This window comes from Mus pahari, chromosome 2 (genome assembly GCF_900095145.1).
Source record: "Mus pahari chromosome 2, PAHARI_EIJ_v1.1, whole genome shotgun sequence".
NCBI classification, from domain to species: domain Eukaryota; kingdom Metazoa; phylum Chordata; class Mammalia; order Rodentia; family Muridae; genus Mus; species Mus pahari.
The window spans coordinates 132,316,480-132,332,186 of record NC_034591.1 but is presented as its reverse complement, the minus strand read 5'-3'; the positions used below and the strand labels follow the sequence as shown (position 1 = coordinate 132,332,186).

Genomic DNA, 15,707 nt, shown 5'->3' with positions numbered 1-15,707 from the left:
TGTGTGTGTGTGTGTGTGTGTGAGCGTATGCACGCACACATGAGCACAGTCACACTCATCTATTTTTCTTGTTCGGGGATGAAGGTGTTATGTTTTCAAAGGAATCCATGTCCCAAGGGATTCTAAGACATAGCAACTCGTCTCCAGAGAAACCTCCCCTAGCATCTGCACATGGTGCACAGACTAGGCCAAAGGTCACATGCGAGTGGCAGATATTACAGTATTGAGGACAACCTGGCAGCCAGCTGGTACCAAGTAGTCAGGGGTCTGCTCAGCTGGGCTGCACTCCTGGACCAAGGCAAACTGAGTATCTGTTTGGCTCCCATACCATAGCTGGGAGGATTCCTGTTTCCGTGAATCCTCGCTTCCATAGGTAGGGAGTGAGCCTGGGTTCGAGTGGTGGGGACATGGGGACAGGAAATATGAGTATATTGTATGAGGGGGAGAGGGAGGGTTGGAAATTGCTTTATTACCTCAGCTTACAGGAAAGAACACCGGAGGGCAACAGCAGAAACCAGCAATCTGTCCTGCAGGTGTGTGGGTGGGGCCCTGCCTCTGGGCTGCAATTTAACTCAGGGAGTCACAAGGGAGGAGAGATGGCTGCAGAGGGGACAAGGACAAGGACCTGTATCTTCGGAGGAAGGGAAACATTACCAAGGAAGCCTACANGGCAGAACGGGTTCATATAAGGTCACCAGGACCGTGGGGGTCACAGGGCAGAGGTGGCCTGGGGTCGCCGCTGTGGTAGGAGTGGAGATTGTAATGGCAGGGTACACATCTCCCAGGGCTTTCCCAGCTGGTGGAACTGAGCAGCCTAGGACGGGAGCAGGAGGGGTGTGGCTGAGCCAGAGGTGGGTAATGTCAGGGGAGGGGAGAAGAGAGGCCATTACAACTGAACATCGGGAGAGGGCAGCAGCTGCTAAGTGGCTGCCTGCTGTTTATGCCAAAGCAGCAGGCTATCTAGATGGCCTTACAACTAAGGACAGCCAGCCTGTGTCCAGCCGGATCCCCTCAGCAGACAGCTGGCTGCTCTCTGGGGAAGCCCCGGCTCTGTGAGGGTTGACAGGTGCTGGACCGGGTCTTCTAGAGGCTCATTGTTTTCAGCGTCTGGACTCCTGTCCCCAGCATTAGGAGCAGGGGGCACAGGCTTCCCAGTTGTACAGGGCAGTGTAGCCTGCATCTGCCTCCCTTCTGGCCTGCTGGAGGCCTTTGGCTGTGCCTGTCCCTGTCCCCTTTGTCTTGCCGCTCAAGCTGCTTTATGTCATTGGTTCGCATTGACGAATCTTGTGTACCAGGAGAGGTGAGAGCAGAGATGGCCGAGCACTCTGGTTTCACTGACCAACTTACATTAGATGTTGACCCATCGCCCATATTGCCAAGTGAGGACAGTACTGTCTACGCTCGCCCTCTACAGACTGAAAAGCAGGCTGCCCATAGGCTCATCGTAAAAGGCTGTTAGGTGCACTCAAGTTCATTTCCTGAGTATTCTGCCCCCGTGGTATCCATCCCCTTGCTCCTGCAGCTGATCCAGAGGGACTGGATCCCATAGTGATGTAAAGAACCAGAAACGGCCTTCTGTGGGAAGAAAAGGGAAAGGGACCCGGACCTAGGAGTTGTGAAAGCTTCTGTGGCCTTTGTCGCTCCACAGCAGGCTGTGTGCCAGCTGTCACTGCCTCCCCAGGCTGGCAGAACAGAGCAGTCGCTGAAGCAGAAAGTCTGGACAACTCACCCATTGTCTGTTCATAGAGGGAAGGTAGCCAGGTATGCCACACTGCCCGAGGCTCCTCTGAGGGGCAGAGAGAGCATCTGTCTGCCAGAGAAGTGAGCTCAGAGGCCTGAGCTGTGCCTGCTGGGCTGTGGGGGCCAGCAGGACCTGCATAAAGGCTGCTGGGGGGAGGGGGCGGCCCTGCTGAGTTGTCTGCCTGTCTGGTTCTATCAGGGGCTGCTTTTCAGACTTGCCACGGGTAGCAGGCCAGGCCTCCCTTCATCTGTTTCTACCAAGGATCATCTGTGTGAGCATTGGGTTCCAGATAGGATTAGGATTACGGATTTTTATTGCAAAAGAATGAAAGTAGGCCATTGGAGATGCTTGTGTTTGGACACCCTGCCCTGGGTTCAGCACTGAGGAAGACGGTTCAAGAGAGTGCTCCACTCTGCTCCCTGCAGGAGTGGATGTGCTCCCTCTTCAAGCTCTCCCTGACGGACAGTCTCTGAGTCACCCCTTAGGTAGGTACACTGCGACTCACTCACGGAGAAGCTGTGAGCTTGAGAGTAAGTGACAGCAGGCTCCAATCAGCCCAGTGAGCAAACCCGTGCTCATGGGTTACCAAACCCTTAGTCAGAACCTGGGCCCCTGCTCAGCTGCGGCCCCCACCTCAGTACACAGATTCAAAGACCCAAACTGAAAGCGGCGCGCGCTTTTAATCCCAACACTCGGAAGGCAGAGGCAGGCAGATGTCATGAGTCTGAGGCCAGCCTGGTCTATAGAGTGAATTCTAGGACAGCCAGGGCTACACAGAGAAACCCTGTCTTAAAAAAAGAGAAAGAAAGAAAAAAAAAAAACAGCAAAAGGAAGATTTATTCAATGTGACCACATTGGGAGGAGGGACTATGAAAGCCAGAGAACCCCACAAGTCCATTTTACCTCCAGGGTCCTGAAGGGCAGAGAAAATCTGAGCAGAGCCAGGGCTGTGCCCTTCTGATTAGTCCTGGTTAAGGTGTGGCCCTGCCCTCCTTGGACCCAGCCTTAGCTGGGCTTCAGTTTGGTCCTGTAAGGTTATGAAATCTCTTTCTGAGAAATGCATTCCCCTCCAGTTCCCCTTTTCCTTCTCCCAGCATGTGCTTTCTGGGGAAATTCCCATTTGCTTGAGGTTCCTTGTTTAAATAGTCCCAGAGGCAGACTGAAAGACGCAACGGATCTCTAGAATATCTTCATTTCCGCAAGGCTAGCTAAACAAATAAGGGATGGGGGGAATCTGTGGGACATTCTGGAGCTCAGTGGGAATGGAGTATGAGGTACCACTCAGGGAGGAAGTGTGTGACATCCAGGGAAGCCAGGTGACTCACTGAAGGCCATGGAGCTGATGAGAAAACTAAATCACCGGTTGTGTTGTTCCAGTACAGAGGCTGTTTTGCTAAGGACCCTAGGCCCCGCCCCCATGAGACCTATTGCCTACAGTTGCAACCTGTAATTGCAAGAGCCTATTTTGCTGAAATGGCCCTCCTTTCCCCCACTCCTCCTCCCCCCCTCCTCCCTGACTCCTCCCCCTACTGCATCCTGATTATGCCTCCCAGGATGCTGTGTGGTAATCCTCCCCTGCCAGGCTTCTCTGTTTACCCTGTACGAAGCCAGGGCCTTCAAGGCTGGCTTCCTGGCTTCCATCCTGTCTCCTCTGAGTAGCTGATGCTGTGTCCTCAGGAACCTGCTGAGGGGAAATGGGGAGAACAAGCACCAAGCCATCGCTCCGTGCTCCAGTGCTCTGTGCTCTAGTGCTCCTTGCTCCAGTGCTCCATGCTCCAGTGCTCCATGCTCCAGTGCTCCATGCTCTAGTGCTCCATGCTCTAGTGGATGAGCACTGCCAACTGCCTTACTGTCAACCACAGCAGTCCCCTTAGGTTTTACCTGCGTACATTTTCCATTTGAATAAGAGCACTGCACCTGAGGAAATGCCAAAGCCAATGGAGAGCAATGTTCCTATTGCAGAGATGGAAAAGTCGAGGCTCAGAGACAAGGCATGCATGTGTAGTCAACCAGGTCTTAGTGGCTCCCAGCCCTTAGGAAGAAGGCCTTTCTGTCACTAAGTAACCACTGCTTAACTTAAAGGAAATTCTGCAGGTGCTTCTACTGTGAAGTAAAAGAGAGGACTTATTTTCATTCTGAGGGAGAGTAAAGATACTGTAAACTAAGGCAGGCCATGAGTCCGAAGCCACAAACTAGTTCCATTCCTGTTTTGCAAGTGTATGCTCCATTTGGTCTCCCCCTCTTTCTTTCTGATTATTGTCTCTCCCTCTCCCTCTTCTCTCTCTCTCCTCTCTCTTCCCTTTCTCCTCTCCCCTTTCTTCTCTTCCCTCTTCTCTCTCTCTCTCTTTCTCTCTCTCTCTCTCCTCTCTCCCCCTCCTCTCTCTCTTGTCCCCTCTCTTCCCCTTCCCCCCCTTCACATATTCACTATGCAACCTTTGTTGCCTGGACTTAAATGTGACTGGACTGGCTGGTGTCAGCTAATAGAGACCCACCAACTTCTGCCTCCTGAGTACTTGGTACTGTCTTCTAAATGTATTTAAATATATACAAATTTAATGGAACTCTTCTCCATGTAAGTCAGTCTGGAATAGGTTATGCTGCAGTAAGAAATGCCCGAAACACCAGTGTCTTAGCTGATCCAGCAGAGTTGGCATCTCTTTCCAAATGCAGATCCACTGTGGTTGGGTCAAGGATTCTGATCCACAGAATCCCTCAGGGACCCGGGCTGACCTCGCAGTGGCTGCATTGTTAGAACATGTGGCTTTCCAGCTGACTACGGCAATAGATAGTCACTGCTTCTTTTTCTTTAAAACTAGAAATGTGTGGGGCCTGGAGAGATGGCTCAGTGGGTAAGCATGTACACTGCTCCTCCAGAGGACTGGAGTTCACAACGTGAAATCTAGGCTCCCTGTGTGAGAGAATCTTCCCGAGGCTGCCTTAGCTCGCTTTACATCATGATTTCCAGCTCCACCCATTCTGTATCTTTTCTTACCCCTGTGTATTTATGGCAATAGTCAGAAACTGGTTCTTTTTCTTAACAACAACAACAACAACAACAAAGTTCACAGGTGTGCTGACTTAGAACCCTTTGGGCACATACATAGGAGTGCATAGCTGGGCTGTATGCTGTTCTTTTTTAGATTTCTTGAATCTGCTTGTTGATTTCCATTGTGAGTACACAGATTGCCTTTCCTACCAGTGGGAATAAGAGGCCCCTTGCCCTGCATTCTTGCCAGTATTTGTTTTCATGATGACAGACATTCCAACTGCTTTAATTTGCATTTTTCCCAATGGCCAAGGATCTTGAATGCCTTTTCAAGTCTGTATTGGCCATTTGTATTTCTTATTTCAAGTCTGGTTCTGTTTGTGGATTAGATGGTTCAGATTTCAGAGTTTAAGACTTTTTGGTTCTTTATGTATTCTAGATATCCGTTGTATAGTTGACAGAGATTTTCCCCACACTCTGTAGGCTCCGTCACCCTGTTGTCGGTTCCCTTTTCACATAATGTCGTCGGTCCAATCTTGGAATTATTGCATAAGCTGTTGGGATTCTTTTCAGGACCCCCTTGCTCATGGGACTTGAGGTGCTTTACCTGTTCTCCCCCAGCGGTTTTAAAACGCCAGGCCACATTCAGGTCTCGTTTCATTCTTCTACACAGAAGGTTTGGCTTTCCTGGAACATTTGTTAGGTAGGCTGTCTTCCTGCAATGTGTGGTTTGATAGACGCCATCATCAAGATTTCATTGTCTGTACCTCTGTGTTTTTTTTCCTGGGTCATTGGTTCTGCTCATGCATCTGAGATCTGCTCGGCTATTGCTGTCTGATGGCTGTGGGCTGTGACGCGATTCGGAGTGTTTATGCCTCACACGCCGCTCATCCGGCTGAGGATCACATTGACTCTTTGGGTCTGTATCAGTCAGTGTTAGAGTTGTTTTCTCCATGCCTGGTGAAGGATGTCATTGAAGACTGTATGGAATGTGTGCATTGTTTTTGGTAATGTAGCCATTCTTACAACATTAATTGTTGTGGAATAATTGTGAAGAATAGGTTGCTCAATCCCTGATGGCCAGCCTATAGCCAATGTTATACTAAATAGGGGGAAGTCGGAAGCATTTCCAGTAAAATCTAGAGCAAGACAAGGGTGCTGTCTTTCTCCTCTTTTATTCAAAATATAGTATTTGAAGTCATAGAACAGTAAGAGAAGAACGAGAAAGAAAAGTGATACAGATCGGAAAGGAAGAAGCCAGTCATTCCCATTTGCAGGCAACGTGGCCCTGTCCTCAGAAGACCCCGAAGAATCTCCAGAACCGTATACTCTCAGCAAAGAAACGGGATAGAAAGTGGGGGTGGAGGGGGGATTTTCTATATAACCATAGCAGACTTGCAAAGGAAGACATCAGAAGGAAGATTACCACTCATGACAGCCTCTAAAAAAAGCAAAATATGTAGGCATTCTCACGAGAATGGGTAGACCTGGAAAATACTACATCAAATGAGATAGCCCAAGTTCAGAGAGACAAATACTGCTCATTTGCTCTCATACGCAGAGCCTCACTTCTAATGATCTAATTATGTGTGTACTCATGCTGGAGTGACTGGGTAGCTGTCAGGAGACCGGTTGTTAATGTGCCATCAGGAGCTTGATCCACACATGTCCTTTTTATAGCAGAAAGGTAACATGACTCCATCAAGGAGCTGGGACAGATTGCTAATCATTTTACATAGTTATTCTGGGGCAGCAAGTGCTTCTGCCCAAAGCACAAAAATTTAAGTGGCGGTCCACAAACCCATAAAAACCCAGATTTCAGCTGTGCATCGTGGCTCACACCTTTAAGCCCATCACATGTGAGGCAAAGGCAGGCAGATCTCTGTGAGTTCAATCTAATCTGGTTTGCAAAAAGAGTCAGGAATAGCTAGAACTACATAAAGAAACCCTGTCTTGAAAAAAAACAAAAAAACAAAAAAACAAAAAAACAAAAGCAATCCAAACTAAACAAAACAAACCAGATTTTTGATTTCCTATGAGCAAGTTAGAAGATCTACATTTTAAAAAGAGGAATGTGTCCCCAGTTCCCTGGGGGCTCTGTAACAAATGTCCCTAAAGTAAGCCAACCCTTTAATCCCTAGACACGGCTACCTTTTTTGTTTTTCTTTTTTAGATATAATGTCATTCTGGAGGCCAAGCTGAACTTCAAATTTGCAGTGATCCTCCTGTCTCCGTTTGGGATTACAGGAATGAGCCTGGCTGACATTTTGTATTACTATTGTATGTACAGCTCTGGAAAGACTGACTCGTGGGGGAGCCAATGAACCTTGTACTCACTTTGTCACACCACAATGGGCCATAGACAAGAGTGAGGCAGAAAAGCATCATCAACCCCTCCCCCCTACACACACACACACACACACACACACACACACACACACACTGCACTGGTGCCCCCAGGAGTATCACTTATTAAATAAGATCATAAATAGTGAAGAAACTGCAGGTCAGAAACCCTGCCCCACCCTGGCCCAGGCTTGCTCCGCTCCTGTGTGCTGGAGGAGCAGCTAAGGATAGACAGAGTCTCTTTCGGTGCCTAGCGCCTCACAAGCCATGTGAGAAGGAAGAGTGTCAAACACTCTGAAGCTGTGTAGGTCTGCATTTCCACCTCGCTGCCTATGTGCTGCTTAGAGAGGCAAAATGCAGGGGTGTTAGGCTGCATTTCCTCCTCACTGCTGGGGAGCCAGGCCACTTGGGAAAGGTAAAACACAGTCTAGAATAGGGGGTCCCAGCTGGTGTTTCTCCAGGAAAAAACAGTGGGGGGCTGGGACAGAGGCTGTGGTTCTCAAACTCCCCTGTACCCATATGCCGCTGCTGGGGCCCATGAGGAGTTGGGAATCAGGGTCCATGAGCAGGGGATGAGCCCGGGATGGGAGAAATCTGGCTCTGAGTGAGGGCTAGAATTATGGAGGGACCTTCTATGGTAGACTTAGGCAAGGCTCTGTATGACAAAACACCACACCACCACCACCATCACTCAGTGGTCCTTGATGAAGGAGACAGTCTTTGCTTGTCCAAACTGCTTTATTCATGGAGGATGAAAATTCATATGTTCAAAATCCGTTACTCAGGTGAACCAGAGATTAAATACCTTTGTAGGAAGGGATGCCCAGGAAGGGAAGCTCATTGGCTAAACAACCAGGGGTCTAGCTAGATACCTCACTAGCATGGAGAACTCTAGGTTCTGTGCTACCTAACGTGACCAGTTGTCATGGTCCTCTTAGTAAGGTGTCATGGTCATGTGCTGCAGGACAGAAACCTGGTCAGGAGCTAGTTCAAACTCATGATGTTCTTCTCAATTGTAAAATTTACCAGGGTTCTAAACTTGTTACTACCTTACCAGTTCTTTTGTCTGTTGGCATGCTCCATTGCCCTGAAGGGCTGTGTGTGGTGGGCAAAGCTGGGGCATCATGAAGGACATGGCAGACTGGATAAAGATGCAGAGGGGCTGGGCATGGGGGCGCACGCCTTTAATCACAGCACTCAGAAGGCAGAGGCAGGTGGATTTCTGAGTTCAGGGCCAGCATGGTCTACAAAGTGAGTTCCAGGACAGCCAGGGCTACACAGAGAAACCCTGTCTCAAAAAAAAAAAAGATACAGAGGGAAGCAAGGGAAACTCCACATCTCACAATTTCTGAGTAACCTTTGTCCTTCCTGGAATGAGCTTACATAAAACTTAACAGAGCTGTGCCATGTATCTGTGGAACCAGTGCAAACCCAGAAACCCCAACTCAGGGCACTCCCCAAGGCCAAACAGTTCTGCTCAGCAGCGTTGAAGGAACTACCCAGACAAGGAATTCACCCACCCTTTCAACAAGCCACGCAGAGGGAACCAGGCTCTATTTTGAAACCCCTGTTGCTGGGCCAACAAGAATACACAGGGATCTGATCTCTGTTGGGGCAGTGCTGCCTTACTATGTAGGTCAAAGCCTGCCGGGGCCTACAAAGGGCCTACAAAGGGCCGGGCTTCTCCGCAGGCCATGGCTGGGCTGACATTACAGTGGGCAGAGCTGTGTTGACGGGATGGTTCTAAGGTTGCCTCTAAACCCGTCTCCCCCAGGTCCTCCCATTTCTCACAGCCAACAGTAATTCTTCTGCTTCCGTCATCCAATGTCCATTTAGGGATGATGTCCGTCTTGAGGGTAATAGGCAAGGAGTCAGGGGGGTGAAGAGTAGAGATTGCATTGGTACTGAGGGTGTGCTGGGCTTCATCTTACTGCCCAGCACATAGAAAGGTCCCCCGGGGAGGGTCCTCAGTCAGGAAGCAGTAACTCCTACATATCTCTGCTTTCTATAACTGGGGCGACCACTGTCTCAAATGAGTGAGTGCAAAAGGGTGGAAATAAAGAGCTGGTGAGTTTTAAGCCGAATGCCATTCTGAGGAGCTGATGAAATCGAACCATCCGACTTCTTCCTGCCGAGGCAGAGTCTCCATGTCTCTCACAGGCACACTCCATGCACCTGTTAGAGTCACTTAGGAGCCACCTCTGTCATCAGACCAGCTGTCAGGGTATCCGTGCTTGAGTTTAAGGGACTGAAAACTCTTGTTTTACTTGTTTGATTTAATAATGTCGTTATTAAATACCCCAAAGACAGTTGTGCTCTCTAGCCAGACACGCCAGGGAGACATGACGTGATCAAATCCTTCACCCATTGAGAAATAGTGAGGTGTTGTGTTGCTAGGATCCGGTAAAAAAAAATGAGTCTTCTGTCCGTGAATATTCTGACAGAAAAAGACTCCATGTGAAGTTTTTTGTTTATTTGGTTTTTTTTTCCTAAAACTTTACAAACTGTGGCCCCAATCCAGTCAGGTTTATCTCTAAGCTGGGCAGGCATTCAGTCACAGGGTGTGGGAACTTTCCCCACTGGGGAATCCATAACATACCTACATACCATAGGGGACAATAACTGTGATTCAAAGGGAACCAGAAGGATAGAGAAACAATCATGTTCCATGAAAACAGTATGGGCAGGCATGAAGGCCCTCGTGCTTCCGTGGTTACAAGTGGAAAGGAGACAGAAAGAGTGTGAATTTTGAGTCTGCCATAGAACCTGAAGGCTGGACACAGCCTTAACATGGGTGAAGAATTTGCCAAGAGCCATGTAGAATAGAAAAGTTAAGGGACCAGAATCAACCACCCAGACTCCTGTGTCTAAAGAGGACCCTACTGTTGTTCATTGGTTAGTTTTTGGCTTCACCTTTTTCTCATTTTCCCACCCATAAAGTGGGAATGTTGGTTAATGTGTCATAGGGTTGTAAGGACCAGACAATTCACAGAACTGCTTTGCAGTCCAGACGGAGTAAGTGAGACACAGATAAATCCCCTGGGAGAGTTGGCCCAAGGGATGGACTCCAAAGCCATTGATGGGATCACCACCCCATCTCAGTGGGAAAGGAAGAAAGAAGACCAGAGTAGCTTTGAAAGACTCTAGAAAAGCCTAGAAGAAGCCGTCGTCTAGAATGTTCGCCCAACATAAAAAGAGTGGTTCAAAATGTTTAGGAGCTGATCTAGAGTCTTGGAGATCCCACAGAGCTTTCTGGAGGGACAGGCAGGCTAACTCCTTAACCTGACGCTTCAGACTTTAACTAGCCTGCATTTGGATGGGTCTGATGTGAGAAGGTGCATAAGTGTTCTCATACCAGGGATATCGGGGCTGGACAACACTGAATGTGGCTCCTCCTGCTCCCCCATCAGCACACACCTGACCTAGCTAGTCAACCCGACACAAGCTAGAGTTATCTAAAAGGAGGGAACTTTAATTGAGAAAATGCCTCCATAAGATCCAGTTGTAAGGTATTTTCTTAATTAGTGATTGATGGGGAAGATCCCAGTTCGTTGTGGGTGGTGCTGTTTTTGGGCTGGTGACCCTGTATGCTATAAGAAAGAAAACTGAGCAAGCCATGATTGATGAACAAGCCAATAAGTAGCACCATTGCCTGGCCTCTGCATCAGCTTCCGCCTCCAGCTTTCTGCCCTGAGTTCCTGTCCTGACTTCCCTTGATGATGAACAGTGATACAGAAGTGTGAACCAAACAAAGGTTTTCCTCCCCAACTTGTGTTAATCAGTAATAACTCTAAGACAACATCCTTTGTCGTCTTTCCGACAGGTAACCTCTGGGTCTGAGGACGAGGGTTGAAGATGAAGGAAGCTTGCTCTTCCAGCTCTCATGTGCCTATCAGCGACAGCAAGTCCATTCTGAAGTATGTTTGAGCGTGCAGGGTGGGGGTGGGAGGAGCTCTGCAGCCACCCATGGCCTTCCCTGCATGGAGGCCAGGGTGTTGGTGCCAGAACTCTTCAGAGGTGACGCTGTGCCCTGGGGACAGTGGTTGGTCCTTTTGTTGGGGGGCTGCCCCGTTTTTAGAGATCAAGATATTCTTTGAAAAATGGGTTTGAGCAACAAGGGAGGTACCATAGAGTGCTACAGTGACAGTATGTAATTGTTGACAGACCAGAATTATATGAAAACTCTTACTGTTTAATACAGTTTAAAAACCCGGTTATGGGTTTTAATGGAAAAAAAAAGTGTACTTTATTAGTATATTTTAACTTTGCTTATTTTTATTTAGTCTGCCTCATAAAAACTACTTGGAATATTTTCTCTGAACCAAAGAAAAGCATATTTTTATCATATTTATTTGTGTGTGTAGTGTTTGAGTGTGTGTATGTGTGTATGTGTATGTGTATGTGAGTGTATGTGTGTGTTTGTGTGAGAGTGTAAGTTAAGTGTGTGTGTGAGAGTGAGAGAGAGAGAGAGAGAGAGAGAGAGAGAGAGAGAGAGAGAGAGAGAGAGAGAGACTGGGTTGGGGGTGCCTGCCACAACAGTTATATGGAGGTCAAAACCAACCTTTGGGAATCACTCCCTTCATCCACCATGTGGGTCTCAGGGGTCACACGGGTCACATACAGACCGCCAGGCTTGGCAGTAAGTGCCTTTACCTGCTCAGTCATCTTGCCAGTCTGAGAAGCATTTTTCATTTAAGTTCTTTTTTTTTCATTTCATCTTGCATTTTGAGTCCTAAGTATGAATACTTTCTAAAATTGGGCATGATTGGCTTCGCATACCTGTGCATTTCCCAGTACGTTTGTGCCCAGCCTTTGCACATTTGTGGCACGGGACAAACACAACAGGGTACCCTCACTTACCGCTGCTACTCAGTCGCACACAGTTAGCCGGTTACCTGTGTTGGTTCCCCAGCTCACCATCATGTACAGGACACACCTACCCAAGCCCCAGGATGTCATCGTTCTCCTGTGCAGTGAGTGGGGTTGGAGAGGCTGCCGGGAAGTGATAGAACGTCGGCGTCCAGCCAGGGACCACAGTCAGGAAGTCAGAGCACACACTAGTTAGTTAGCACACGCTTTACACACACCAACGTACCAGCTTCAGCTGTTTCCGTGTTGATGGGCGCGAATCCTGGATGCTCATCGGTCAGTATAACCTGTTGGCTTTACCTTCCCTCTTCCCCCTTTCAACCCACTGGGAGGCTGAAAGCTCTCCTGCATGTGTCATACCCCATATCTCCCTAGCCGTGGCTCTGCTGATTTTCCTTGTCCTGACCATCCCTCAGGCACGATCGATTCCCAATGTGCTGGGAGAAAGTGTTTGAGCAGAGTGGCCTCCTGGGGCCCTGTCACCCTCATCCCAGGACTTACCTCTGGACAGTCCAGAATGGGAGCCAGCTGGTAATCCAAGCCACCAAGGTCTCCGGAGGCAGTGGGTCACAGGAGAGCACAGGAAGGCTGTCGGGACTGCTCATAGGCAGTAGTCAACATGCACACACACCATGTAGTGAACATGCACACACAGGCAGTATAGTGAACATGCACACACATCCTATAGTGAACATGCACACACAGGCAGTATAGTGAACATACACACACATCCTATAGTGAACATGCACATACATCCTATAGTGAACATGCACACACATCCTATAGTGAACATGCACACATGCCCTAGGCCCTGTGGGGTGAGAACCTGCATGAGAATTTTGCTTGCTTCTCAGCACCTTTGCCTTTGTGCCCTCCTCCCACAATTCCTACAAGGACCAAGATACAGAAGCAGCTGGGGAGTGAAAGTTCAGGTGTCATGGTGGGACAATTGTGTCTCTGGGTTGAGTAGATATAGTTAGCAAAGATGTACGCTACTACATTTATTTTACGGATGAAGAAAGTGAGGTTCGTGGTATCAATGATGCCTTGCCTGAGGGCAGCTTCTCCATTCTCCAAGTGTCCATGTGTGTCTGTGTCGTTTTAGGTCAGAACTCTTAAGCCTGCTCAAAACCTACAACTGCTACCATGAGGGCAGGAGCTTCCAGCTAAGACACCGAGAGGTGAGACCTGTAACTCTGCTTGGTGGGCCACCATCTGTCCTGGCTGTGTAGACAGCTGAGGTTTGCATCTGTTGTTCTCAGGGTGGTTGTGCAGCCTAGGCCCTTCAATGCCAGTTGGGCTCTCGTCAAACTTTCTGACCAAGGAACCAGATTCCCGGCAGACAGAGTGGGGCTGGGGTGTCCCTGTGAGGTTTCCTAGCAAGGCAATCACCTGTACCTACACGTATCGCAGCACTGTGGGTGTGAAGTCGTGGAGCCTGTCTAGCCCCTTCTTGCCTCCGCCTATCTGGCTACTCGGTGGGAATGGGAAGAGAACTTGGTCCCTCACACACTTCACACAATTCACACTCTTCACACACAACAGCGTGCCGGCTCCCACTGATCCCACTCGGAGAAGGCAGCATTCTTGACGCAACGCGCAATGAGCGCGCCACACTAGCTTTGTATGGATGCTTCGCCTGTCGATTAAACCAAACCAAGCAAAACCCTATGGCCTATAGGAAAGGGTGGGAGAGAAGGTGGGGCATCCAGGAGGCAGAAAGAATGCTGGGGTAGAGTGAGGTGCAGGAAGTTGTAACAGTGATGCGTTGTACCGGAGTACAGGTAACCAGCCATTCGGCAGAATGTAGACCAGGATAAATGGATTGTAAGTTATGATCTAGTTAGAGAAGAGCCTAGCTATATGGCCAAGGTATTTGTAAATATATTTTGAGTCTGCATATTTTTTCTGGGAGCATGGGGCTGGGAAAGAACAGATCTTACTTTGACAGTTTTACTCCCAGGCACCCAGCCTGGTGTCCTGGACCGCCTCACCTGTACCCCACGGTGGTACCCTCACCTCAGAAGTGGTGCTCTGAGTAGATCGGTATCAAGCTCATATGACAAGGGACATACGGGAAGTGGGTCCTAATTACAGCAGAGAGCCACCTTATCAGAAGTAACCCAAGGTGGCCATTCGAGAATGTACCCTGGTACAGAAGGAATTTCCAGAAGAGGCTAGGTATCTGGAATTTCATAAGGGATTTCTTAAACCTTGAAACACTCTGGGGAGAGTCTAGCAGGGTCTGGACTGGGATCTACTTGAGGGCAGATCAAGCCAGCCCCGGGCTTCCACCATCCATAACTTCACAAGGATTCTTTCATTGTGGCTTTGTACTCTGAGTTGTGTCTCGTTCTGTACATTTTACAGTCTAATGAGAAGGCTCATAGTATAAAGATTTATTTTGGGTATTTCCATGGTTGAGATCCCACTGGCTACTGGAGATGCTTTATCCCTCAATGTCTGAAAAAGACCAGTAGAAGCTCACAGAGGCTTCGGCCGGGTCGCTGAACCTTCTCTCATATTGCTTATTCATCAGCCCACAACCTTCTGTGGGACTAAACTAGATCCAGCCAAATGGCATCAGGCAGGCATCATGGCAGGCCATGAGCCAGGACAGCAGGGTTTGGTACCTCTATCCATGTAGAGTGGGAGAGGTTGCAGGTTCCTAGTCCAGGCAGGGCTGTGCCACCTGTGCCATCTCTAACAAATGCCCTGAGCTCTGCCTATTCTTCTTGTTCTCCTGACCCCTCAGCAAGGGAGGAGGCCGGTAACTGTGGTTAGAGAGGCTTTGGTCTGGGACCCGTGCTAGTAAGTGGGGGACTTGTGCCCACCTCAGACTCCTGGCACAGGCACAGGGTGTAATGAGTGGGTCTTGGCTGGGTTTCCCTTCCTCACCCTTGGGTGTTTCTGTGACAGATGCTTCTAAGGCCAGGGTGGTTCTCTCCTTTATGTCAACACCCTCACTGTCACTAAGGAACTGGCTGGAAATGGAAATCTTACATAGGTGCATGCCCACTCACAAGCACACACACACATACACACAGTCATACACACACACATACACACACACACACACACACACACACACACACACACACACACACACACTGGATGAGTACACTGAACAAAATCTTTCCTTTTCTCACCAGTGTTTTAGCAAACTTTTCAGGGCATTCTGATAGAAGCTCAGGTTTGAGAACAATTAACAGACTCCTCTGATCCTGGCCTTCTGAAGCTGATGCAGGAGGATTGCCATGAGTTCATAGCCAGTCTGTGCCACCTAATAAGTTTCAAGTCAGCCTGAGCTACATAGAAAGACCCTGATCTTGGCGCTTGGGAATCTCTTCTGTGGAAGTAGCGGTGTGTGGTGAAGTTGGATAGCCCTGAGGGTACCAGGGTTTTTTATGACAGTCAAGTGGACCTTGTGGCTGGCAAAACTCATGCTGTGAGCCTGTCCCAGAAGAGAGCTTGTGTTTCTAACTCTAAACCCAAGGGACAAACTGACTTGATATCCATGAAACCAGGAAATACCTTTCAGGGACCTTCTGCAGTGTTACCAGACTCAGTATGCAGGCAGTCTGAGACAGCATGTGCTCTTTTCAGGGTAGCAACCACCATAGAGGCACGCCTGCAAGCCCAGAATCTGAGTTCCGGCAGACAGGAATGAGCCCCAGACATTCATCTACTTAACCAGTGCAAAAGTCTCAGACCTGCAGTTGCCCATCCAGGATCACACGTCCCACTCACTATAGGACAATCCCA

The 15,707-nt window shown here is 48.8% G+C and overlaps 1 protein-coding gene across 1 annotated transcript in view; it reads left to right on the top strand.

Moving 5' to 3' along the window:
- Rassf4 (Ras association domain family member 4) overlaps window positions 1-15,707 on the top strand; it is a 39,723-nt gene that overhangs the window by 1,764 nt on the left and 22,252 nt on the right. The window contains exons 2-3 of the mRNA XM_021190131.2: window positions 10,897-10,990; window positions 13,048-13,123. Coding sequence (XP_021045790.1) covers window positions 10,929-10,990; window positions 13,048-13,123 — 138 coding nt within the window. The 5' untranslated portion in view covers window positions 10,897-10,928. The remainder of the gene's footprint in view (window positions 1-10,896; window positions 10,991-13,047; window positions 13,124-15,707) is intronic.